The following is a 25,581-nucleotide window of genomic DNA, read 5'->3' as shown; positions in this document are numbered from 1 at the left end:
TCCAGTGCATCACCCCCTCCCTCACCCCAGTGCCGTGCCCTGATGGTGGGGAGACAGCAGCTCCAGTGCCCAGTGCTCCCAGCATGCCAGGACGCTGGGATCCTGGGAAGGGATAGGGGGTAAGACAGAGACGCTGCCTGCGGCCAACCAGGGGGATCCCCACTCCTCATTCGGGCCAAGAGGTGGGGGTCAAACAGCCCTCATGACTATATACACCCTACAAATAAATACCGTCTCCCACGGGTGGGGGGCAGCGCGCGTGTCTGCGTGCGTGTGTGCGGGGAGGTATATATATATATTTATTTATAGATATTTTTAATATTAAAAGGGGGGAAAAATAGACCACTGTGCTAGCAAAGTCCCTGATGACAGTTTCATGTATGCCCATAGGTCTCTGGCTGGTGATTTCGGCGGTTTCGAGGCTTCTTCTGGTCCTGCTGCTCCTTGGCTTTGAGGCCAGCCAGCGGCTGCGGGGGGCTAGCGGCCGTGTGCCGCCAGTAGCCCTGGCAGTACTGGTCCAGGAGTCCCATTTCAGGCTGGGTGAGGAGCTGCAGGAGGTCCTGGTAGCGGGGGGTGGGAGCACCCGGCAGGCCGGGAGGGGTCTCCGCTTGGACCAACACGGCGTGGACAGCGCGGCTGCTGAGGACGCGGAGCTGTACCTTGGTCACCGTGTGCTTGAAGTTGTTCTCGGTGGCCGTGCAAGTGTAGAGGCCGCTGTCGCCAAGCTGGAGGCCACGCAGCAGCAAGCCCTGCTCCGTCCGCAGCACCCGGCCCTCCACCCGCAGCTGGGGGCGCAGAGGGGGCACGACTCAGCCACCTGGCCCTCGGTGCCCCCTCGGCACCCCCAGGTGCAGCCCCTGCCCTACCTCTTTCCGCCGGTCGCTGTTGTCCTTCTGCAGCAGCCACTTGATGCTGGCCTGCGGCGAGCGGGGCTGGCACTCCAGGAAGGCGGTGCTGCCCTCCACTCCGTACTGCACAGCCTCCACCGTGTTCTTGTTGGCTGCAGCGGGGAGCCATGGGCAGACAGGTCACACGCACACCTCCACGTCCCTGCCCTGCTGCCCTCCTGCCCAGCTGCTCGCCGAGGGAGAGCTCCTGCCCACCTCCAGCCATGTGTCTGCCTGCTCCCCAGCCACCCAGCAAGTGTGCTCCTCCTCCTGTAGTGTAGCCATGCTTGCAGTAGGGTATCCATCCATTCATCCATCTATCCATCCATCCATCCATCCATCCATCCACACATCCATCAGTTTGTGGTCATCCTTCTCCCACTGTATCTATCCATCCACCCACCCATCCATCTGTCCATCTATCCACCCAACCATTCATCCGTCCATCCATCCATCCATCCACCCATCCACACACCCATCAATTTGTGATCACCCCTTCTCCCACTGTATCCATCCATCCATCCATTCATCCACCCATCCATCCATCCATGCACCCTCCTACCCACCAATTCAAATCTGCTCATTCTCACCCCCAACACATCCATCTATCCATCCATACTCGTCCTCCTCCCCAATGCATTCATTCTTTAATCCATCCATCCATCCATCCATCCATCCACCTACTGGCCCATCCATCTGTGTTCATCCTCACCCCAACGCACTTATTTATTCATCCATCCATCCATCCACCCATCCAACCACATTCATGCTCCTCTTTAACATATCCATCCATCCATCCATCCATCCACCCACCACCCCATCCATCCACTCCTGTCCCCCTCTTGCCCCTTGCCCTCCCTACGCCCCCGGCTGCCCCCGTGCCGTGGGGCCGTGCCCAGACCTCACTCACCATTGGAGTTGTATCCTCGGCACTGGCGGATGGGGTTGCCGTGCCGCACGTCCTGCCGCCGGCTCCGCCTGTGGGGACGCAGGAGGTGAGCAGGGGAGCCTGGGGCCGGGGGTCCCTCCCTGCCACTCTCCCCCAGTGCTGGTACCTCTTGGAGGAGGCGGAGTAGCGGGTGCAGGCGCTGCCGTCCCAGGCGCAGTAGGGGTCCCGGGCCAGGCAGCAGTCGGCACAGGCTTCCCCGTACACATCGCAGCGGTGCAGGGCCAGGTGGGTCACGCCTACGGCCGAGGACACGTACAGCTGTTGCTGTTGGAGGAACAAAGAGGACAGGGTGAGATGTCATCTTGTCCACACCCTGCAAGGACCTCCCCCACCCCGAAATGAGCTGCTGGGACTGGGACTGGCCAAGACATGAGAGCCACCGAGGGCCACCAGAGGCAGCTTGCCCTGTGGCCACCCTGGTGGCTCCTGCTCGGTGCTGTGGTGACACCGGAGAGTGCCGTGGCCAGGCCCACAATGGGATCTGCCCAGCTCCCTGCCACATGCTGTGACTCACCCTCTTGGAGGAGATGGTCATCGTCTTGATGGGTGCTGGCACCTAGACGGGAGCAGGAGTGAAGGAGATGGGAGGGGTGAGCACCTGGCCTGACGCTGCAGCCCCAGGGTGGACATCCCAGAGCCCCCCCGGCTGCTGGGCTGGGCAGGGGAAGCCACAAGGTAGCAGCACATGGGAGGACCAATTCTTAGGGTCCCTCCAGAGCTGGACAAGAGGCTGGCTCGTGTCCCAAGGGCCTGGTTGATGTCCCAAGGGGCTGGGTGATGCCCCAAATGATGGTTCATGTCCCAGGGTCTCAAGAGGCTGGATGATATCCTAAGGGGTGGCTGGTGTATCAAAGGGGTGGCCTGTGTCCCATGGGGCTGGTTGGTGTCCTAAGAAGCTGGCTGATGCCCTAAGGGATGACTGGTGTCCCACAGGACTGGCTGATGTCCCAAGGGATGGCTTGTGTCCCAGGAGGTTAGTTGATGTCCCAAGGGGCTAGTTGGTGTCCCAGGGACTGGCTGGTGTCCCAAGGGGCTGAATGGCTAGGTTGAGGACACTCAGCAGAGGGTGGAGGATAATCCTTACCTTGAACACCTCGATCTCCTCCAGCATGAGCTCCTCTGTCTCCATGTCATCCCGGGGGAGCACAATGACCTTCTGCACAGTGCCCCTATCTGCAAGACAGCACAGAGCCCGGGCAATCAGTGCCACCCCATGGCACCCGTGCCCTCCCCCTCCTGAGAAAGGGATCCCTGCTGGAGCTGGAGGGAAGAAGGACCTCGTCCCAAGTCCATCCCCATCTCTCTCCTGATGCTGTGGGCAGCTATGCCTGGGGTGAGGTGAACCTGCTCAGATCCACCACCCAGAGCAGGGTGGGGACAGCAGCCAAGGATGGGCACCGGGGCAGCGGAAGGACCAGGATGGGTCACGAGGGCTCTAGGATGTGCATTAGAGCAGGGGAATCACCACACTGGAGCAACAGAGCTCCCAGGATGGGCTCTGGAGCTGGGAAAGGATAGGGTGGGGATGCTGGTGCCTTCTGGATGGGCAGTTGGGCAGGGGAAGCATCAGGCTGGATGATGGTGGGCTTAGCATGGGCAACGGGAAGCATGAATTTGGATCACAGAGCACGTTGGATGGGCACCACGGTCAGGAGAGGATGAGGCTGGGTGGTGGAGGTCCCTGGGGTGGGCTCTGGGGCACACTGGATGATGGCATCCCTAGGGTGGGAGGCATCATACTGGATTGTTGATTCCAAGGATGGGAACTGGGCTAAAGGAAGGACCAGGCTGGACGCTGAGGTCTGTGGGGTGGGGACCAAGGCAGGGGAAGGACCAGACTGGAGCCTTGAGGAGGGGCAGGGATCTCAGGGGTGCACCGTGCTCTGGCCAGCCCTGGTGGTGCCCGTGCCCTCCGGGGCCGCGCCGGAGCATGCTGCGTTCCCCGCGGTGCGCGGCGTGGGTACCTGTGCCCAGGAAAAGCACCTCATAGCGCCCGTCTGCCGCGTCCACCTGGTCAACGGCCACAGTGGTGAAGCGGTAGTTGACGTTGGTGCGGACCACCAGCGGCTGGCGGTGGGTGGGGTAGACGGCATGGTACATCAGCGGGTGAGTGCGCATGAAGTTGATGACTTCATCAGGGTAGTCCTTGGTTGATTTCATGGATGGGGTAAAGGTCCCACCGGGGCACTGCAGCACAAATGTCACCAGCGCTCGGTAATCCGGTATCTCAGCACAGGTCCAAGGGTGCTGGCGGCCTGGCAGGCGCCTGCTCAACTCCTTGGGTTGTGCCCAGAAGGTACTTACGGTGCCTGGCCGTGGGTAGGGCATTTTGCCTGTGTAGGGCATCCACTGGTAGTTGGGTCCCTCCTTGTGTGCAAAGGGCCCATTGAAGACCATGCGGATGTCAGCCATGGAGTAGACACACACAGCAGAGCCCTTGAAGACCGACCTGGGAGGAAGGACCCGTTGCCACCTTCTGGCTTGGCACTGGCCACCACTGCAGCACCACTGGGGACCCCCCCCTTCTGCTGCCCTGGCCCAGGAAGGTCAGCACTCACCCTGACGCGGAGAACACGGCATAGATGATGGGGTTCTTGGTGTCCTGAGTCTGCTGGATGAAGACGTCCTCTTGGGACAGAAAGATGGAGGTGTCACCACGAGGAAGATGGAACCCCCTCACACCCATGGATGCTGGGGCAGGGGGTAGAGCAGCTCCCCATGGGAGAGGAAAGAGGTAGGGGGCAACAAGGAGGTCCCTAGCCCTCGCCATGAGACAGGGTACTGTGTCACCTCTTCAGGGTGCCACCAAGCCCACAGGGGTGCAGAAAAACCCTGGTCCTGCCTTGCCCACTCACGGAGCTCATCGAAGTGTGTTTCGATCCCATCAGGTCCCGGCACGGAGCAGACAAGCCGGGCCTTCAGGAAGGTGCTCCACTTGTTCACGAGGCAGCAGTGGCCCCCGTCGTCATTCTGCAATGAAGGGACCTCTGTGTTCAAGCCCTGCTTGCCCCCTGCCCGATTCCTGCTCACACACCCCTCCACCTACCAGGCAGATGCGCCCGATGCGGGAATAGACACCAGGGCTCAGCGGGGCATCGGCTGACTTCTCTCGGAAGAAGAAGTAGAGCTTGTCATCATTCCTCTCGCTGCTGTCAGGGATGAGCTGGGCACGGACAAAGGCTGGGTCTGGAACGACACGGCATAGCACGGCACTGTCAGCCCAGCGGCACCCCCTGCCCTGTGTCACAGTGGGATGCTGAGCTCTCCTCTCTGCTGCCATCATCCCACTCCTGGAAAAGCACTGCCATGGTCACAGGGCAAGAGCTGGATCAGGTCCAGAGCTGTAAAGGCTCTGAGGAACCAGGTCTCTCTGGTGGTCATCTGCGCTCAGAACATCCCTGAGGTCCGTAGGAGCATCCCTGCTCCTAGTCCACAGGATGGAGAGCCCCAGCAGCTCTTTGAGAAGGATGGTGGGAACTGGTCTTCCCCCCCAGCCCCAGCAGCTCTATGAGAAGGATGGTGGGAACTGGTCTTTCCCCCCTGGGAGGAACCACACAGCCTGGAAGCTTCTCAGGAAGCTTCTCCCTGCCATCCATCAGCCAGTGCCCAGCCTGTGCTGACAGCTCCCCCTCTTCGGGTTACCGCCCCGCCGGCTCCCTGGCCCGCCAGGATCAGCGCATCTGCTCTGCTCTGTTTACTCAGCTGCTGCCCCACAGGCAGAGGTGCTCTGACAGGGGCAGGATGAGCGCTCAGGGTCACTGATCGCAGGCGACACGGTTGACATTTCAGCCCTGCAGAAACCCAGGCATGGACTCTGGTAGAGCCAGCCTCACCTCCTACCAGCTGGTTGCTCCTGTCATCCAGCAAAGCCTCCAGCATGTCTGTCACCATGTCTCACACATCTATCCCTCTGTGCTAGTGCCCAGATTTCCTTCCATCCATCCATCCATCCATCCATCCATCCATCCATCCTTCACCAATCCATTCATTCATCCACTCATCCATTCATCCATCCATCCATCCATCCATCCATCCATCCATACCACCACTCATCCACCTGCCCACGCCGGCTGTGATCTCTGTTCTGGGAGGATGCAGTACGACACAACAGGCCTCCAAGGCTGGAGCCATGGTGTCTCCAGGTTCCTTGGATCGATGACACCTGGACTCACCATTGAGCCACCGCGAATTGTACTGGTCTGTCCTCATGGCCGTCTGCTTGCCCATGGTGCGGAAGATGGCTGCATCCGTGCCCATGAAGTCAATGTAGACACCAGCGTAGAGCTCTTCATCTGCAGAGGGCAGAGATGGACCAGAGGCCCTCAAACACTGCCCTGGGCTCCATCCTGCCCCATCCCTGGCCAGTAGCCACCAGGCACCCAAGATCCACTGCCCATGGCCATCCCAGAGAGCTCAGGAGGTGGCACCGCTCTGTAACCAAGACCCCCCCAGCTGGGCCAGGTGTCCACGGACTGGGTATCCCAGTTGCATGGCCACCTGCAGTTGGAGCAGGCGGGAGTGGCAGGGCGGGAGCCTGACTCCTTGGTGATATGTGGGCAATGCGGGATGATGCTGGAAGCAGACGTCCCAACTTCCCTGCATGTTCCCTCTGCCCAAAGCAAGCAGTGCTGGCGCTGGGGAGCTACAGGACTCACTTATTAACGCAGAGACGGTGTCTACTTTGGGGTCATAGGAACACTTCCCCTTGCCCGACTCCAGCTTGTCCGGCTCCAGGTAGAAGATATAATCCTGGTGAAGGAAGCAAACCAAGGAGCTGGTTAGACTTTCACCTCTCCATCCCCATGGCACCTTCCGAAGACCTCTGGGAGAGAAAGTCTTATCCGGGATGGAGCTCGGCAGTGAGGATGGATGCAGATGGACCACACTGGTGCTCTGCAGGTCTCCTGAGAAGCTGAAGGTCCCGTGCGCTAGTCCTCCGATGTTGCTGGATGTTTCTCCGTGCCCTCCACCGCTTAGAGACTTGGCCAAGATGCCAGGCTGAAAGGGAGCATCCATCCCCCATGCAAATCTCTCCCTCCGGCCGCCTCTTCGCTCCGGCTGCCCATGCTGCACATCACCACTTGGCTGGGTCCAGGTCACGCAGCTCTGGTGGCTTTGGCAGGTGGGGTTTGGCAAGTGGCACTGCCTGGCACAGCTCAGTTGCCAGATCTGATGCACTCCTCCCACGAGGACCTGTTTTCCAGTAGGCGCCATGGGGTGGCATCACAGTGAGATGCTGTGCATGCTCCGGGGGGATTTGCCCCACACTGTCACCTCTGCCTTCCCCATGGCCATCCCTGGCACTGTCCTCCATCCTCAGCCAGGGGCAAGACCCGCTCTGCCTCCACTGATGCGTGTAAAGTCCTCTGCTGGTGCCAACTCGGGGCAGGCAGGGCCAGGTCACCCCTCACCACAGCGTACGGATCCCCAGAGCCAGAACGAAGCAGCAGCGCGGCACAATCATAGAATCATAGAATCCTGAGGTTGGAAAAGACCTTTGAGATCATCAAGTCCAACCATAGCTGTCCACTGCAAAACCACATCCTTGAGCACCTCACCTACTCATCTTTTAAACACCTCCAGGGATGGGGACTCCACCACCTCCCTGGGCAGCTGTGCCAGGGCCTGAGAACCCTTTCGGTGCAGAATTTTTTCCTCATGTCCAATGTGAACCTGCCCTGGGGCAACTTGAGGCCATTTCTTCCTGTCCTATCACTGTCAATTGGGCGAAGAGACCAGTACCCACTTCACTACAACCTCCTTTCATGCAGTTGTAGACAGCGAGGAGGTCTCCCCTCAGCCTCCTTTCTCCAGCCTAAACAATCCCAGTTCCCTCTCACCACCCCTGTGCTCCAGCCCCTTCCCCAGCTCCGTTCCCCTTCTCTGGACACACTCCAGCCCCTCGATGTCCTTCCTGTAGTGAGGGGCCCAAATCTGATTTGAGGTGCAGCCTCACCAGTACGGAGTCCAGGGCCACAATCCCTTCCTGGTCCTGCTGGCCATGCTGTTTCTGATACAAGCCAAGATACTAGTGGTCTTTGTGGCCACCTGGGCCACTGCTGGCTCACGTTCACTCAGCTGTCGACCAACAGCTGAGTGAGGACCAACAGGTCCTTCTCTGCTGGGCAGCTTTCAAGCCACCTTTCCCCAAGTCAGGGGAGACTTCGGCAACCAAACTGGGCTGGTGGAGCTGCCCATTGGCCTCATGTCCTGGCACGGATGTCAAGAGGTGAGCAGGATCCTGTCAGAGCCCGCGGCTCTGGGAAGGGCAGGAGGGTTGGGGAGCTGGGATGCTCCCCACCAGAGGGTTTGCTCCTTGTGCTGCACCCCAGCCTCAGTGTCAGGCACAGCCGCGCTTCCACCATCCCCACCGCACCGCCTGCACCACAGGCACCACCACAAACGCCTCTGCCCTGGGCAAACCCTTCACGGGGACAAACTGGCTCTCCAGCACAGCCCCGGCACCGGTTGCACCACCTCACCCTCCCCGCGAGGCAACTCAGGAGGTGCCGTGGTGCCAGCACTGCCGTTTCGATGATGTGCCTTGAAAACCATCGGAGCTGCCAGAAAGCGGGTGCTGGCAGCCCCCAGGGAGCTCGGGGAAGCTTCTCTCCGTGGATGCTGGGGCCAGATCCAGCAGGGAGGGAGGGACCGGGGTGGAGGGGAGCAAGGAGGCTAAATGGTAACGGTGCTTCCTCACCGTGGGTTGGCAGCAGGAGCTGCCCACAGCTGGTGAGATGCTTGTGGCCAAGCATCACCCTCTGCCCCTCTCCCACCCCTCTCCCGGTTCATGCATTGACCCGTGTTAGTCTGAAGGGGAGAGGCTGGGGGGGACACTGTCAGGGCAGGCTGGGCACAGCGTGTCCCCAGAAGAAAGGGACACCGTTGCCTCCCTGAGCCCGCTGGGATGACACAAGCACCACTCGGGGCAGGGCGAAGCAGACACTCATCGATGTTTTTGTAGACCCTACCAAAACACCTCTTGCACATCCTGCCCTGTGAACCATCCTGACTCCCTGTGGCTCTGCCGACATGTGGTCCTGCTTCCAAGAGACACAGCAAAGCCCGTGGCGGGGCAGGAGGAGCCACCGTCCCTGACAGTGTCCCCACGGGGGACCCGCACATGGCCTGGGAGGAAGGAGTTAGTAAAAGAAGGAGAGTGGAGACACCAGGCCGGTGGCCGGAGGATGCTGCGCCGAGAGGGAAGGAGATGGCGGGGATGCCCACAGGACAGGGCGCCTTGCCTGGGGGTCGGAAGCATGCCGGTGGGAAGGAAAGGAGCCCACGGCTCCGTCGCGCCCCAGGACAGAGGTGGGCATGGCTGCGGCGGGCTCCCAGACCGGTTCCCACCTTGCTTTGTGTTGGTCTCGGGCTGAGGGGGCTGTCGGTGAATCTGCTTTCCCGGCCTCCCGGCTGGCTCGGCGGAAACCCCTGGGGAGAAGGAGCAGGGCAGAGAGTTAGCGCCAGCAGACGGGGACGGACCCCCGGCGCGGGGGAACTGGGGGACCCCAAGAGCCGGGGTGATGGGTGCCAACAGAGCAGCAGAGCCGCAGCCACCCGGGCTACCAGTGCAGGACACCAGATGCTCTGAGCTGCTCTGGCCTCCAGTAGGAGTTTCTCCAGGATGGATCCTGCTCTACCCCACAGAACTGGGAAGCCTCAATGCGGCAAAGGAGAGAGCGGAGAGGCAGCTGCCTGCAGCCAGCCAGGTTGGGGTCACACCCAGGGAGGCAAAGATGGTACCTGACATCCAGCTGGGAGCACCCCATGCAGGGAAGCAACACCCCAGTGCCAAGCCACGGCGTGGGAGAAGCTACCGGCACCATGGGGGTCACCAGGACCCCCCCTCCCTGCTGCACTGATGCTGACTTCACCAGAGGGGATGCTTGATACTGTCCTCAACCACATGGGCATCCCTGGTGCTCCTCAAATTCCGCTACTGCCTAATTTGTTCCCAATCCAGTCCCAGTCTGGAGTGGCCTGAGTAGCATCTGCCTCGCTCGGTGCATACTTGGTGGCCACTGGGGCAGGTCCTCCACGTCCAGCCCCATGCTCCTTCCTTGGCTCATGCTGGTGGTGCTCAGCTTGCCCTGACCACAGGAGAGGACACTGCCCAGGATCTGTCACCCCGGCACGGAGGGGACAGACACCTTGCAGGGCTGGAGTGCCAACATCACGATTTGCAGAGACAAATTCCTTCCAAGGGCTGTCCTGAAAGCGCTCCTCTGTCCGCTGTGTGTCCAGCCCGGTGGCACGTGGCTTCAACGTCACCCTCTCACTGCACGCCGTGGTCCTCAGAACGGGGTGACATCCATCCAGGGACAACTCTGGCACTGCTTCACGTGCTGACATGGCCCCTGACGCAGTTCCTGCACAACACCAGTGCTGGGCGTTCTCCACATCCACGGTGAGGGGCTCGGCAGCCTGGCGGTGGGTGGGAAGCCAGGGTAGATGCGTCCCTCACCCTGGTGGATATCTGGCTGCGGCTGGCGGGTGGGAGGGCACGTTGCGTGGAAGCTGGCGTCGGGGTCCAGCTGGGGCAGCCCGGTTTCAGCGTGAAATCCTTGGTCTGTGGAGATGTCTCAGCCCCACTTGACAGTGCCGTTAGCCACGGTTGCTCCTCAGTTTGTCACTGCCCACCAACCCACCGCCCCCCAACCCTCCCGGCACCAGCCAGCAGAGCTGTGCCACGCTGCCCTCCCACACGACAGTCCCATGGTGGCTTCACCAGGCTGGGCACTGGCTGAGCCCCCATTGTCCCTCCCGCCCCTCACCTGGGCTTTGCGCCCACGGTTGACGAAGGCGCAGATGGGGTTGTAGGCACCAGTGCCGCATACGTAGAGGTGGGTCCGGTTCCAGGGCTGGATCAGGCGGATGAAGTTGGCGCACTCCCCCTGGGAAGGAGAAGGAGAGGGTGCTAATCCGAGCTAAGGGACTGGGACACCACCTTCCCACCACATCCCAGCATCCACACTGGGGCAGGCACCATGGTGTCCAGCCTCTGACGTGGGGGAGGAGCTGGGAAGGGAGAAAGGAGGCCAAGGAGCCAGAAAGGTGGGAGGCTGGTGTGGGGCATGGGCTGGCATGGCACATGGCATGAGCCAAGCGTTGGAGCAGGCTCATGGGTTGGTGTGGTCATGGGTTAGCCTGGATTATGGCTTGGCATGGGGTCATAGGACAGCATGGGTCATGTGGTGGCACGGAAATTGGGTTGGCTTAGAGCCATTGGTTGACATCAGTTATAGAATGGCACGGGTCATGGGGTGGCACAAGTCTTCAGTTGGCATGGAGACATCGGTTGGCATAGGTCATGTGGTGGCACAGGTCTTGGGTTGGCGTAGAGCCATGGGTTGGCATGGAGCCGCAGGGTGGCATGGGACATGGGTTGGCATGTGGCCTGGAATGCACAGGTCACTGGTTGGCATGGGCCTTGAGCGGGCACGCTGGAGAGCTCAGCCCTGGCTGGCAGGAGGAAGCAGTGTGGGAAGCTTGGCCTTCTGCTGGCTCATCAAGCTCGGCAGGACCTGCATATCTGGGACAGAATGGGTGACAGGACACCACAACACCTTGGAGTGCCACCCCATCCTGGCTGGCATGGCTGCAGATGCTGCTGAGCTACACGTGATCCAGGGGATGGCTTTCCCATTGTAGGACATGAATCCCCCTCCAGTGCTGGCCACCAACCCTCCCACCACTACCTAGAAGCAGGTTCATGTTCGCCACTCACGTTGCTGTTCTTGCCCGACAGGATGCACTCCTCAATCCTCTGCTGGGACGCAGGCCAGTGGATCTGTGGAGACATCAGGCCAGTGGAGATCAAGGTTCCCACCCAGTCCCACCTCTTCCCCACCAGTGCCAGAGATGCCCATCAAGCTCTTGCCTCAGAACGCGAAACAGTCACCCAGGTGCCCCGTTGCCACCCTCCCACCCATGCCCTGCCACAGCAGCTTACGATGAGGGGCTCGCGGTTGATGTCGTGGAGGTCCAGTGACAGGACGTAGTCCTTGCTGCCCACGTACATGCGGTCGTGGTCCTCGTCTTTCAGCAGGATGCGGTAGTCGCTGGAGTTGAGGAGGAAGTTGAAGAAATGCGCCGTGCCTGTCGCCTTCAGCTCTGCAGGGGCAAAAGGGCAGGCGTCAACACCCCAGGGACCTCCTGCCTTCCCCAGTACCAACCCTGCCCCTGAGGGCAAGCCTGGTCCCAGCTGAAGGACCTCCTGTGAGAGGAGGTCGGCACCTTCCAGCACATGGTGCCCACCTTCCAGGCCACAGTGCCCACCTTCCCATTCATGAGCATCATGGTTATGCCACCTCTACATCGGACAATGACAGAGATGTTGGGACAAATGAGAGTAACCAGGGGAGGAGGCAGCAGAACCTGGACTCAGGAGAGCCAACACCCCACAGAAAGGAGTGGAGCTCCCCATCAAGACAGGGCAAGAAGCGAGGGCTCCCTGTCCCCCCACCCAAGAGCTCACAGCTCCCAACATCTCCAGCATCATCTCCCTCCTGCCCTGTGACCCCATGTCCCAGCCAGACCACTGGCTCCTCAGCTGGGGAAGCTGGGACCCTAAGGAGGCAGCTCCTGGTGGGGGCACGAGCCTCCCCCCGCGCACCCCATCCCCCCCGGGGAAGTTATTTTTAGCCCAAGTGTGGGAGCAACGAGTGAAAGAGGATAATGAGGGTCATGAATATTCACAAGTGCAATGAGGCAGCCAGATGGAAGGCAGAAGTGCTGCAGATGATGTGGGCCGGTGCCAAGGACCGTGTGGCAGGGGCCGGGGCACGAGTGAAACACAGGACCCTGCCCCAGGGGACACGAGCTGCCCTGGATGCCACCCCTTTTGCAGGTGCCACCCCTTTGGATGCCATCAACAACCAAGGGATGCCACTCCCAGCCATCAGATGCCACCCCCATGGAACATCATCTTCCCTATATGTCACCTCTTTTGGAGGTGGCACTCTCTTTGGAGATGCCACTTGCCTTGGATGCCACCAACAGCCATCAGATGCAGCCTCCACGGCACATGATCTGCCCTGGATGCTACCCCTTTGGATGCTACCCTAAAGCCATTGGATGCCACCTCCATGGGATGCCATCTGCCCAAGATGCCAGCCCCTTTGAAGGCATCACCCTCTTTGGAGGTGTCACCCATTTTGGATGCCACCCCCTTGGGATGCCATCTGTCCCAAATACCACCCCGTTTGGAGATGTCATCCTCTTTGGATGCCACCAGTACCCATCAGACGCACACTCAGCCATCAGATGCCACCTCCATGGGCTGCCATCTGCCCTAGATGCCACCCCCTTTGGAGATGTCTTTCTCTTTGGATGCCACCAGCAGCCATCAGACGTCACCCCAGCCATTAGATGCCACCTCCATGGGCTGCCATCTGCCCTAGATGGCACCACCTTTGGAGGTGTCACCCCCTTCGGATGCCACCGCTATGGCAAACTGCCCTCCTGAGCAGCCCCACTGCGCGGGTGCCGCGGTGTCCTTGGGGCTGGGGGCAGCCTGACTCCTGGTGAGACCGGAGCAGGGTTCCACGGATCAGAGCGGGAAGGAAGGCGCTGACTTCCAGGCAGGACTGGGCAGGGCTCCAGCAGCCAAGCTGTCTTCCCAGCCGGGATGCCAAGTGCCTGTGCATCTCCCTGACCTCCTGGCAATGTCCTATAGGTGTCCCCAAAGTCCATGGGGACACGGGAGTCTGCAGTCTTCGGGCTGTGGTCCCCCTTGTACACCCCTCTTGGCAGTGCAAGAGTTGGGGTGTAGAAGGGGGGTCACCCCACACTAAGAGGGCACAGGGTTGCCCAGCTGCAGCCAGATCCACGCCCACTGGTGTCACTGAGAGAACCTGCTCTGTCCCAGGGCTGGCAGTGGTGCTCCCCAGCCCCATGGCAGAGCCCGCTTGGCACCACCGCAGGAAACGGTGTCACAGGGTGGGACTTCAACCCCAGCCTGGGGAGCCACCAGGATGCCACCCCTTTGGAGGTGCCACCTGCTTTGGACGCCACCAGATGCCATCCCCAGCCATCGGATGCCACCTCCATGGGATGCCATCTTCCCTTAGATGCCACCCCCTTTGGAGGCATCACCCTCTTTGGAGGTGCCACCCTCTTTGGATGCCACCTCTAAGGGATGCCATCTGCCCCAAATGCTACCCCCCTTTGGAGGTGCCATCCCTTTGGAGGTGTCACCCCATTCGGATGCCACCAGATGCCACCCCTGTGGGATGCCACCTGCCCTAGATACCACCCCCTTTGGCGGTATCACCCCGGATGGATGGGGTGAGCACAGTGGGCAAGCAGAGAGGCTGGTGGGGCAAAGGCTGGGGCTGCCCACCCCACTGCACACCCCTCCTGCCTGGCCCATCTGGGCTCCAGATGCTCCATGTCTCCTGCCTATCCCACGGCCCTGCGCAGTGTTTGCGTGTCTGCATGTGTGTGCAGTGTGCAACGTGTGTGCAACGTGTGTATAAAATGTGTGATGTGTGTGTGCAACACGCAACATGTGTGCAGGGTCGGAACTGGAGGATCTTTAAGGTCCCTTCCAACCCAAACTATTCTATGATCCTGTGTGCAGAACATGTGATGGGTGTGCGTGTGTGTGTAGAACACACAATGTGTGTGCACAGGTGTGTAGAACGTGATGTGTGTAGGACATTATGTGTGTGCACATGCAGAAAATGTAATGAGTGTGCACGTGTATGCAGAATGTGCAACTTGCGTGTCTGTAAAACACACATGTGCATGTGTACAGAGCAGGCAACCCGTGTTGCATGTGTAGAGCATGCAATGTGTGTGCATGCATGTAAAACGTGTGTGTGTGCATGTGTATACAGCATGCAACACGTGTGCACGTGTAGAACCTGTGATGTGTGCGTGCATGTGTGTAGAACATGATGTGTGCTTGCGCGTGCATCATGCAATGTGTGTGCATGTGCGTGTAAAACATGCAATGTGAGTGCATGTGTGCAGCGTGCGATGTGTGTGCATAGGATGTGGGATGTGTGTGCATAGAATATGCGATGTGTGTGCATAGAATGTGCGATGTGTGTGCACAGAATGTGGGATATGTGTGCATAGAATGTGCAATGTGTGCATAGAATGTGCAATGTGTGTGACACACATGTTGCACTCTGCACACACATGCACACACATCACATGTCCTACATGTGTGTGCACGTACCGTGTGCAATGTGTGTGTACCGGTGTCCCCCCTCCGCATGCGTGTGTGTGCATGTGTGCATGCGTGTGCACACACACACTTGCCCCACACGGTGCCCTGGCAGCCCGGGATGGATTGGTCAGGGTTTCCCCTCGCGGTGACGCTGGTGTCGGTCAGGAGCCAGGAAAGGGCAGGGCAGGTCCGGCGGTGGGTGACGCAGGCGGAGCACGAGAGGTTGTCCCCAGCACTGGGGACGTGCTGCTGGCATGGGACATCCATCCCGTTTGGGGCAGAGGCAAATGTGGTGCCGGCAGAGCTGGGCATGGCAGTTAAACCAGGCAGGAGGTCTCACACCGGGACAGCCCTACTCTGCCACCTCTGCCATGTCCACCCTCCCCAGGGACTGTGCTCCCACCCTCGCCCCCCAAGAAGGACCCCCTGACCTGGGCAACACAGGCGGTGCGGGGTCCTACGTCAACGATGGTCCCAAATATCCCACATCCATCAGGATGGGCATCTCCAGGGCTTGGCAGGGCATGGGGCCACCAACACAAAGGGCCCTGGCCCCCCGCCAGTGGCCGCATTCAGCTCCTCATGCCCCAGCGATCCGAGGGGACACCCCCAAAGCGGGGCGGTGACAGACCCACTGCCCCGTGACGCCCTCTCCAAAGGGGACGGAGAGGCGGGCGAGCCCCTACCCCAACCTCTGACCTCCCGAACTGCCACCCCCCACCCTTCCCACCGAATCCCCTGCCACCTCTGTGCCCCCAAACCTGCCCCTGGCAGCCAGGACAGGGTCCCCGGAGATGGAGAAGCCAGCTCGTTAGTGGATGCGCCCTGATGAGCAAATTCCCTCCTGTATCGCCGCCGCCAACCCAACGCCAGCACCGGCGGAGCTTCCCAGGCTGGCCAGGAGCCTAATCCTATTTTAATTGCCCAGCACCGGAGCCAGGAGCCACCCAGCATGGCAGCCGGGGTGGGCTCCCTGGGGACCATCCCCTTGCAGCATCCTGCAGAGTCCTCCCCAAATCCCTCCAGGATTCGCCTCGCCGGCACGGTTTGGTGACCTCGGGTGTTGAGATTTAATTACCGTGCGCCTTCGAGCGATGCCGGCAGCCAGGAACCAGTCGTGACTGGCAACCAGGGGCGATGCTTGGCTCTGCCTGCGGTGGTGGCAAGTGGCACTGCTCCATTACAGCTCTCCAAAGCCACATTCCCCCCATAAAGCCAAATTTACAGCTCTGGCAGCTGCCCACACCTCCACCCTTGCTGGCTGCCACCACCGTCCCCATCCCTCAGGGATGAGCGGTCCCATTGCCCAGCGGCCAGCGGCACAGAGAGCAGCTCTGATCTCCAAAGCAAAGGTGAGATTTTAGGGGTCCCTGATAAACCCAGCCTCCTGGGGGGCTGCTCACCCAAACCTAGCCCCCCAGATGCCCCCCAGACCCCCCAAACATCACCAGGGCGCTGGCACGAAGAGATAATGCCGTCAGGTCCCAAGCCGGTCATCTCCCCAGGTGCACCATGGCTGCACCCTCCTGAAACCAATTACAGGCACTCTCACCTAATTAGTTTCTAATTATGGGCTTGTAGCGCATTCAACATAATTAGCATGTAAATTACATGGCGTGTTTATATTCAATAACCGCTCTCCCTCCCGGCTGGCAGCAGCAGCGCCTTTTGGGAACCCTTTCTTTGCATGAATTCGCTCTAAATGCCGATGGAGAAGCCCAGCGCTGATCCCAAGGGAGCCTGGCCCAGCACAGATAAATCCCGGCTCCATCCCACAGTGCTTTATCCCACAAATTGATAAGCAAGCCCCAAATGTTCACGCTCCCCCTTAATGTATTCCCTGCTTGAAATGTGGGATGCAGCTTCTCGGGTACCCGGCAGAAGGGAGGGATGGGGAGCGATGGAGGGAGAAGGATGGGGGGCTGGATGCGTCCCCGCGAGTGTTTAAAGCATTTGTTGTTATTGGGGCTGATCAAAGAGCTGGGTGGGTCGCCCGCTGAAAGCAGAATTGCTTATTTGTTTGAGCGTCACTCCGCTACCCCTTGATGGGTTATTTATGATGTAATTAAGCTAATTACATGTAATAAGAGAGTTTCCGTGGCCCCCAGCCAAGCTCTTTTCCCATTTAACCAGATTCACAGGTGGGAGGAAACCGAAGCTGCCTTGCTGGGGCTTGGGAGATGAAATGGCTCCGGCTCATTGCATTCCACCCCCAACCATCTCCAGCCCCCTGTGAGCATTGCCCAGCGCCCACTCCACCAGCCCCATGCCAGGGTACAGGTGCCACAGCTGTCCAAGGGTCAAATTCCTTGGGATCAAAGCGGGCCCAGCCGGGTGTCCCCTCCTCCCCGGCCACCGCTGCCCGGCCGGTTGGGCGCAGGCCAAAAAAACAATGAAAAAAAAAAGGATAAACCACATTTTTTCAGCTGAAATCGCTGATTCATCCCCCGGCGAACCCGCCCGAAGCGCTGGCAGGGGGATGTGCCCCAGCAAGCATCGCTGGCAGGGGGGATCCTGTCCCCACCGAGCATCCCTCAGCAGCGGGGACCCCGGTCCCCAACACGGACCCAGGTCAGGGGATGCTCCGGGATCCCAAAACCACTCTCAGGAAGGAGCCCTTTCACTCCTAAACCCAAAGGGCTGACCTGAGGGGTCCCCACTTGCCACCTTCGGGGCTTTTGTTTAATTTCTTTATGTTATTTTCCCTCCCAGCCCTTAAAACCCTGCGTGTGCCAAGGCGCTGGGTGGGAAGGCAGTCGGTTTTCCAGACCATTTGCTCCACGCCAAAAAGGCAGCAGGGAAGGGAGCAGCCGGGGGGGCTCTGGGCAGGGTCCAGAGGCACTGAAGCTGGGGAGGGGGACACAAGCCGGGACCCCAGGAAGGACCACACTGGCTAAGGAGCATCGTTAGTTTGAGGGATAATGAGCTTATCAGGTACTGGCTTGGGGACGATGACACTGAAATCCCATGGGATTCTTATTTTTGGTGGGGGGTTAAGGAGCTTATTGAGCTTCGCAGCTGGAGCGCAGGGGGCTCAGCCCCAGCAGCAGCCGGTCCTGGAGGGGGGGGTCCCTGTCGCAGCCCCCCACCGCCCCAGCCACTAAAATCCTCTTAGGGGTCACAGGGCTCAGCCGGCATCCCCGTCCCTCAGGGCACAGAAGAGGGGACCACGGCGTGTTCTCTACGTTCAAGGGGTCTGAGGAGCAGCACTGGGGGGGGGGGGGTTCACCCCCCAGACCCGGGCCAGGGTGGGCAGCAGTGGCACCAGCCTTCCCGGCACATCCCCGAGCCCTTGGCCATGTCCGTGCATCCCCCCCGTGTCCCCCGCCGTGTTTATCCCAGGCCGCTGTCACCGAGCGGTGCCCACAGCTGCGGCAGCTTAGAAGGGCGCCTGGGCGGCCCCTGGGAAGTGCCCCCCTCGCCGGGCTCCTCTCCAGCCATCTGCCACCTCCAGCCTGGGATCAAGCGTGCCGACATCCTCTGACCACCAGCTGAGATGCCAGCAGGACGGGAGGGGAAACTGAGGCACGAAGTGGGGAAGAGCACGGTCACGCAGGGGGCAGGCGGCAAAGCCAAGAGGAGACTCCATGGCTTGATTTATTCTTTTTAAAATGATTTTTTTCCCCCCTGCAGGAACTGCCCTGCCTCTCACCCGGCCAGGGTTGCCCCCCGGCTGGACCTCTGCCACAGCTTTTCCAAGAGGTGCCGGCATGGCTGTTCCTGTGGCTGCAGGGGGGGAGCGGCTCCCCCTTTGAAGCCCCACAGAGAGTCCTGACCTCGAGGGCTTCCCGTGGCAATGCGGGACAAGAGCCCACCCTTCCTTCCCGCACACTTTTCCCACACTGGACTGGAGCAGGACACGGAGAGATGAATCACCATCACCATCATCATCATCATCACCTCCTGCATCCTCATAGGGAAAGCATCAGCCAGGCAGCCAGCCCGAGCCCCCCGGCACGGAGGAAGGCCCGGAGAGAGGGGGCTGCAGGATGTGTACAGGAGAGGGGGGTGGAATTGTTAGCAAGGAGATGATTAAAAATATCCACCCTATTTCTGGCCGGCACCGGGCTGGGATCTGGGAAGAGCTGTTGGCAAAAGGGAGCTGTGCCGGAGCCGCTCCCAGCACTGTTCTTTCCGTGTTGGTCACCTTCCTCCTGCCGACACACGGACAGGAAAGCCTTGAGAGGGAGGACAGACGGACAGGGACCATGGGGGTCATAGGATGGGCAACAGGACCGATGGGTGACCCTGCCCAGTCCATCACTGCAGCGAAGGAACTCAGCTCCAGCCCCTTTCCTCTTGCTTCATTATTTTATATATGGTTTTTTTTCAAGCCCTCGGAGACGATGGGGCTCCGTAGAGGATGACGCAGGCCCTGGGGAGCTGCGACAAACCTCAGGCGTGTGATAACAACCAAAAGCAAACAAACCCAGAGACGCTCCCGCGGCTGGCGGGGCTCCAGGCAGCGCGGCCGAGGCGAGGCACGCGGGGGGAGGACACGGGGACACGGCAGCTCCAAGCAGCACAGTTCCTTCCCCAGCACCCTGCTGGGTGCCGGTGCAAGGCCACGGCCACCTCGCTCCCACCGGGCAGCGCCATGGCACAGGGATGCTTCAGCCGGAGCAGCATCCCTCCAGCAGTGCCCACACCAATGGTACCACCGCTGTGTCCCCGCAGAGCCCAGCCCAACTCATCACACCAGTGTCCCTGGCTCCCATCACGCCCAGCTCTCCCGAGGGCTTTGGGGAGGTGGATTTGGGCACCAGCTCCGCTTCCTCAAGCGTGAGAAGGGGCTGGACCAGCTGGGAAGCACCGTTGTGCCCCACGTCTCGTGGCCCCGTGACTTCAAGGAGGCCACGTACAGATTATTGGCTTGGGGAAGCCGCTTACTGGCAGCTCGGTGGCCACCGAGGAAGTCCCCGGGCTAATTCCCCGCTGCCGGAGTGCAGGCAAGGAAGGGGCGAGTGGCATTCCTTCCTGATCCCTGTGTGCTTGGCTCCGGCACACTGCCAGCATTTCTTCTCTGTGTGCAAGTGCAAACCAGCCCTTCTCCCACCGCAAATCCCCCCTCCAGGCAGCGGGAGCAGGAGGAGCCCTGCCAGATTCCCCCCCGAGCACGAGGGAGAAGGACTGGAGATCCCAACACGGGTGCTTGGGTGACTCTTCTAGGTCCTATGGACATGGCCAGGGACCTCTGCTCCACCAAAGCGGGGCCAAAAATCCAACCCCAAACCAGCCCCCACCCTGCAGGGCCAAACCGCGCTTATCCAGAATTAATCCTGCTCCCCAGGGCACCGACTGCGGGATGGCAACGGGCGTTAACACACACCTCGCGGGGGCAGCGGGTGCCGGGCTTGACCTCAGCCTCCCCTCACCACAACCATGAGGAAGAGATGCTCCAAGCTGGAGCAAGGTTAGACTCAACGATCCAAAAGATCTTTTCCAACCTGGTGATTCTATGGTGATTCTATGAAGGATGCATCCCTGGGTGGGAAATGGCAGTGGCTAAAGTGCTCCAGCAGCCCCCAAACCCCTCCGAAAGCACCTTTCGGAGAGGAAAGTGGCGCCTACCGCACGGGGAGGAACTGCTCACCCTTTTCCAGCCTGGACTTGTCCCCAGACTCCTCATACCAGCCATTTTTCCTGCTGAGACCAGCCTTGAACGCCAGCGGCTCGCCCTGCATGCACAATGCTTGCCGTCACTCCTGCAGCCCCTCCTGCCGGGCTCTGCCAGACCCAAGCCACCACGCTCACCGGCGGTTGTGCCGCTGTACCCTGGGCTCGCCGGTTCTGTACGGGGCTAGAGGGCAAAGGCAGGGCAGGAGCGCAGGCAGCACGGCCCCAGCTCCCCTGTGGCACCTCGGTCCCCGCCAAGGGGAGGCAGACACGAGGCTCCGCATGCCCGTCACCCTCCTGACATGCGTCCCCAGGCTGGGACACATCCAAGCGGGCAGCGAGCCCCAGCAGGGCGATGGCAGCGCCAAATGCACTGAGCCAGCATGGGCAATTTTTGTCCTATTCCTGGTGGTTTGCAACCCCAAACCCTGTCTCATTGCCCCTCAACCCACCCCCTCTCAGCATCCCCGTGGCAGGAGCTCAGGACCAATGTGCACCCCAAAGCTGACACTGGGGTCCCCCCCAGCTCCCAGAGTGAGCTGGGTGGGTTGGGCAGCCCCGGTACCAAAGGGTTAAGCCCCTTTCCCCCTCTTCTCCTGCCTCTTGCCGGCTCCCTGCCAGCTCCCAGGCGTTAATACCAGCTGGGGGGGTCGGCACAGCACCAAGCTGCTGTCTGGACTCGGGGCGCTGCGGGGGGGTGGGCTCCCCACACCTCGGCACCCAGCTTTGCCAGATGGAGCGAACCACTCAGCCACCAGCAAGGAGCATCCTGGGGGGACCGGGCAGGCTGAACACCCCCCCCACCCCGGGCTGGTTGGGGGGACAGACTGGGAGCTCAGCCATGCCGGGGTACGGATCCCCATGGAGATTTTGGGGGGTGCACCCTGCTGATGCCCCCCCAGACAAGGAGGAGCGGCTGGGACCAGGGTGCTGCTGAGCTCCTCCAATTTTTGGGGGTCTCACCCCGCTCCCCGACCCCCGCCGTCAGGCTCTTACCTTTGAAGGAGAGCTGGACCCTCGGGGTGGCGAAGCCGTGGTCCTTGGCGTGGGTGACCCGCCAGCCCAGAGTCAGCAGGGTGGCCCAGAGGAGGACGCCAACCACGGGCATGGTGGGCACGCGCCTGGGCGCCTCGGTCGAGAGGAGTCTGGGGGGGCCGAGCCTGCCGAGGAGGGCACAGGAGAGGGAGGGATGTCAGTCAAGCCCCCCACATCTCCTTATTCCAGCCTCTGGAGAGGGCTGGGAGACAACCCGGGGGGGGGCTCAGCTGAATCACACCCCAAAGGCTGCGAGGGTGGGGGCAGCAGTCGGGGGGTGCCCAGCCTCACCTCCTCGGGTGCCAAGCCGAGCGCGATGGCGAGCACCGCTGCAGCACGCTCCTCTACCCAAGCCAGCAAGAGCCTTGCCCAGGTGAGGAGTATCCTTTCTTTCCTCCCCCCGCCAAGCCTGCAGCATCCCCACCCCGCCGGGCTGGCTCCCCCCACCCCAGCACCCAGAGGGGTCCCATCCCCAGCCCTCTCCCACTCCCCCTACCTCTCCTCCCAGCCCCCAGCAAAGCCACAGCGAGCAGAGCCGGGATCAAATCTTTCCAACATGAAGGAAATCTGGACTTCATTATTCCAAGAACGTACAAAAAAAAAAAAAAAAAAAAAAAAAAAAGGAGGATTTTTTTTTTTTTTCATAAATAAAAGAAGAAGAAAAAGAAGAAGAATAAAAAAAAAAAGCCCTGCCTGTGTGCCAGGCAGCTGGACTCCCTGGGGCTCCGGCACTGAGAGGAGTCCGCCAAGCTGCCTCCAGCAAGCCACACACGTACCCCAGCACGGCACGGGGCGCAGAGCCCGGGGGTGCCCTGGTCCCCCTCCCGCGGAGCTGCACGGAGCCGAGGGCAGGGTCTGCGAGGAGGCCCCTCGTGTCCCCAGGGAGCTGCAGGCGCAGGGTGGGATGCGCTGCGCCCTGGTACCCGCCTGGGTACAGCGTGGTGCCAGCCCAGCCAGTGGGACTGGGTGCCACGAGGATGGGCGCTGCCTGCCAGCACGGCGAGACGCAGGGTCCCCACCGTGCCACCCCCATGGGGACAAACCCTCAGCAGCTGCCCCCACGCAGCCCCACGAAGCGTTCCAGGCAGGAACCCTTCGGGGCACCGCCGAGAGGGATGCTGAGCTGCAAAGGGGGGCAATCCCACACCTCGGGGGCTGCTCCCAGCCCACCGCTTTGCTCGGGTCAGTCCCTCCCGAGGTGGCCACACTGGCCCCAGCCTGAGCAGGACAAGGCAGCAGCACCGGTCACGGATGGGCACGTAAGAGGGGTGGCCATGGCTGTGCCCCCCTCCAGCGACGCGCTTCCTCCAAGAGCAGGACAAGACCCGGAGCGCAGCGGCAGCGCCGTTCCCCAGGGCTCAATCTTTGGGTTTTGGGTTTTTTTCTCACTCTTGGAGTCAGTAAATATTTCGATTCGCCCCTCTCCCCCTGCGCACACCCAGCTCTGCTCCATTGTACTGGCATTCCGTCCCCTTCCGAGCTGTCCCCCCTGCCTCTCCCACCCATTCCCAGGCTCTACCCTTCCCACCAGCGCTGGGTTGGGACAGCCTGAGCCCCCAGTTTCTCTGCCAGCCAAAACTCCAGTTGGTTGCAGTTAAATACCCACACACACACACCCCCAATCCAAACCTCCCCCTTCTTTCTCCCCGGCAGCTTTAGGAAATAATTCTGGCAAATCCCACTATTGCATTTGGATGGAGCAGCGTACGCGTCAGAGACAGGGAGCGAGATGGCAAACAAAGGAAAAGAGGGAGAGGAGGGGAGCGCAGCGAGCGCAGGGCGAGGAGGGGGGAAAAGGGCTGGCAGCGAGCGAGGGGACACCCAAAACCAGCTGGGAAAGGCAAATTCCAAGGAAGCAAAAAGGTGAAACGGCCCATTGGAGCGCACCTTGGCCGGGAAATCTCCATTTCCAGGGTCATCTGCGCTCCAGGGAAACTGGAAACTCCAGGGGAGAGCGGCCACGTTCCTTCGCCCCAGCACCCAGGCTGGTTTGGGGTTAAGGGGGGCGGATTTTGGCAATTAAAGTTTGGCCATCGCTGGTGTCGCAGCAGGAGAACCAAAATCCCGCTCGGCTTTACCCTCCTTCCCCAGGCCGGTCAAGCGAGCGATGCCAAGCCCGAGCAATTAGGGAAAAAGAAAGGGTTTCTCGGCTGGAATGGGGGCTCCTTTGGGGGACCCCAAGGCAAAAAGGGGTGCGGAGGGGCGCGTGGAGGCAGGGCTGCCCGCACGCCTGGTCCCAGCAGCCTCCGGAGCCGGACTCGCGAGCAGGAAACGTTTTAGGAGGGAAAAGAAACGTAAGGCAGGATGGGGAGCGGGAAGGGAGCTTGTCCCGCTCCTCGGTCACGGTGCCCGAACGCACGATGCCACCGGCGGGGAAGGGGGGAAAAGGATAAAGAAATAAAATAGAACAATAATGCAAATCCTCCACTGCGGCCCTCGCGCACCCGGGGAATAACTTTGCGCAACTTCGTGGCTCTGGCACGCCTGGCCTGTCCCCAGGAGAGCCCCTCGTCCCAGGGGGAGCCCCCTGTCCCCCGGGGGAGCCCCCTGCCTCTAAAGGGGAGCCCCTTGTCCCAAGGGAGAGACCCCTTCCTCCAAGGGGGAGCCCCTTGTCCTCAAGAGACTCCCTCCTGTCCCCAGGGAGAGACCCCTTCCTCCAAAGGGGAGCCTCTTGTGCCCAAGGGGAGCCCCCCATCCTCTCGACAGCCCCCCCATCCCCTTTTCCGCGGGGCTCTGTGCTCCCTGCACCCCCCGCCCGCCGAGGCTCAGGGTCCCACCGGCTTAGGGGGGTCCATGTGCCGGGGGGGGTATCTCTGGTGCTTGTGCTCCCCCAGCACCCCCTCTTTGGGCACCCGAGCATCCCCGCCAGCTCCGAGCCTGGGGGGATCGGTATTGCCCAGCCGAGGGGGCCGGGGCTGGGGGGACCAATAGGGACCCTCCCCCCTCCGGTACAGCCCCACCGCGGGATGGGGGAACCAGTAAGGAACGCCCCCCCCCACACCGCCGGTACTGACCCACTGCGGGGTCCCGGGCTGGAGGGACCCCGGGGACCACCGCCTCCGGTACTGTCCGGCCGAGGGGTCCCGGTAAGGACCCCCCTCCGGTATTGTCCCGATGAGGGGTCCCGGTAAGGGCCCCCCTCCGGTATTGTCCCGATGAGGGTTCCGGTAAGGAACCCCCCTCCGGTATTGTCCCGATGAGGGGTCCCGGTAAGGACCCCCCTCCGGTATTGTCCCGATGAGGGTCCCGGTAAGGAACCCCCCTCCGGTATTGTCCCGATGAGGGGTCCCGGTAAGGACCCCCCTCCGGTATTGTCCCGATGAGGGTCCCGGTAAGGACCCCCCCTCCGGTATTGTCCCGATGAGGGTCGAGGGGCTGGGATCCGGCAGGGACCCCATCACCGTGGGGGACGGGGACATGCACCGCAAAGCACCCGCTGTGGCTGCGCAGCTCTCGGCAAGGCTCCCCGGTCCCGGTCCCCGCCACCTGCCCGCTGCACCGGGGAAGGCGAGCGCAGGAAAGTTTCCTCGGGGCGCCCCCCCTCCCGGTGCCCGCTCCGCCCTCACCTCTGCGGGGTCCCCGGTGCTCAGCGCCGCGCCGGGCACCCGCTGCCCCCCGCCATCTCGCGGCGCCGCTGCCGCCGCGGCCCCGGCCCGTGAGCGCCCGGCGGGGCGGGGCGGGGGCGGAGCCCCGGGCGGGCGGGCGAGGAGGGCAGATTTGCATAACCACGCCCACCGGGCGCACCCACAAACCCAGCGGGAAGTGCATAGCCACGCCCACTCGCCACGCCCATAACGGTAAAATAGTTGCATAGCCACGCCCACCAGTCCCACCTGCAAAGACACGGTCTGGGTTATTTGCATAGCCACGCCCACCAGTCGCACTCATAAGCTGCGACTTCATGATTTGCGTAG

General features: G+C 61.3%; 1 protein-coding gene across 4 annotated transcripts; it reads right to left on the bottom strand.

The window, feature by feature from the left end:
* Positions 1-286: 286 nt before the first annotated feature.
* LOC104066748 (semaphorin-3F) lies at positions 287-25,362 on the bottom strand. Of its 4 annotated transcripts, none has more exons than XM_054076924.1 (19): positions 25,234-25,362; positions 21,629-21,792; positions 11,789-11,949; positions 11,564-11,626; positions 10,611-10,730; positions 9,187-9,267; positions 6,492-6,585; positions 6,009-6,128; positions 4,883-5,022; positions 4,692-4,806; positions 4,395-4,464; positions 4,141-4,285; positions 3,801-4,023; positions 2,921-3,009; positions 2,351-2,392; positions 1,943-2,100; positions 1,798-1,865; positions 867-1,000; positions 287-785 (listed from the first exon to the last, which is right to left on the bottom strand). In XM_054076924.1, exons 2-19 carry the CDS (start codon positions 21,738-21,740, stop codon positions 375-377), a joined length of 2,346 nt encoding a protein of 781 aa, XP_053932899.1. In that variant the 5' UTR covers positions 21,741-21,792; positions 25,234-25,362; the 3' UTR covers positions 287-374. The 4 variants fall into 4 exon arrangements, with proteins under 4 accessions (XP_053932899.1, XP_053932897.1, XP_053932896.1 ...); XM_054076922.1 differs by lacking the exon at positions 25,234-25,362 and adding an exon at positions 23,555-23,932; XM_054076921.1 differs by lacking the exon at positions 25,234-25,362 and adding an exon at positions 22,164-22,181.
* Between the last annotated feature and the right edge of the window lie 219 nt (positions 25,363-25,581).

This window comes from Cuculus canorus, chromosome 11 (genome assembly GCF_017976375.1).
Source record: "Cuculus canorus isolate bCucCan1 chromosome 11, bCucCan1.pri, whole genome shotgun sequence".
NCBI lineage: Eukaryota > Metazoa > Chordata > Aves > Cuculiformes > Cuculidae > Cuculus > Cuculus canorus.
This window is presented reverse-complemented; position numbering and strand designations above follow the sequence as displayed.

Excerpts from the sequence above, each read along its gene's own strand:
- LOC104066748 (XM_054076922.1), bottom strand. The coding sequence starts at position 23,586 with ATGACCCTGGAAATGGAGATTTCCCGGCCAAG. Across the intron at positions 4,465-4,691 it reads AACACACTTCGATGAGCTCC|AGGACGTCTTCATCCAGCAG; the intron begins GTGAGTGGGCAA and ends TTCTGTCCCAAG. Across the intron at positions 2,101-2,350 it reads TGACCATCTCCTCCAAGAGG|CAACAGCTGTACGTGTCCTC; the intron begins GTGAGTCACAGC and ends TTCCTCCAACAG.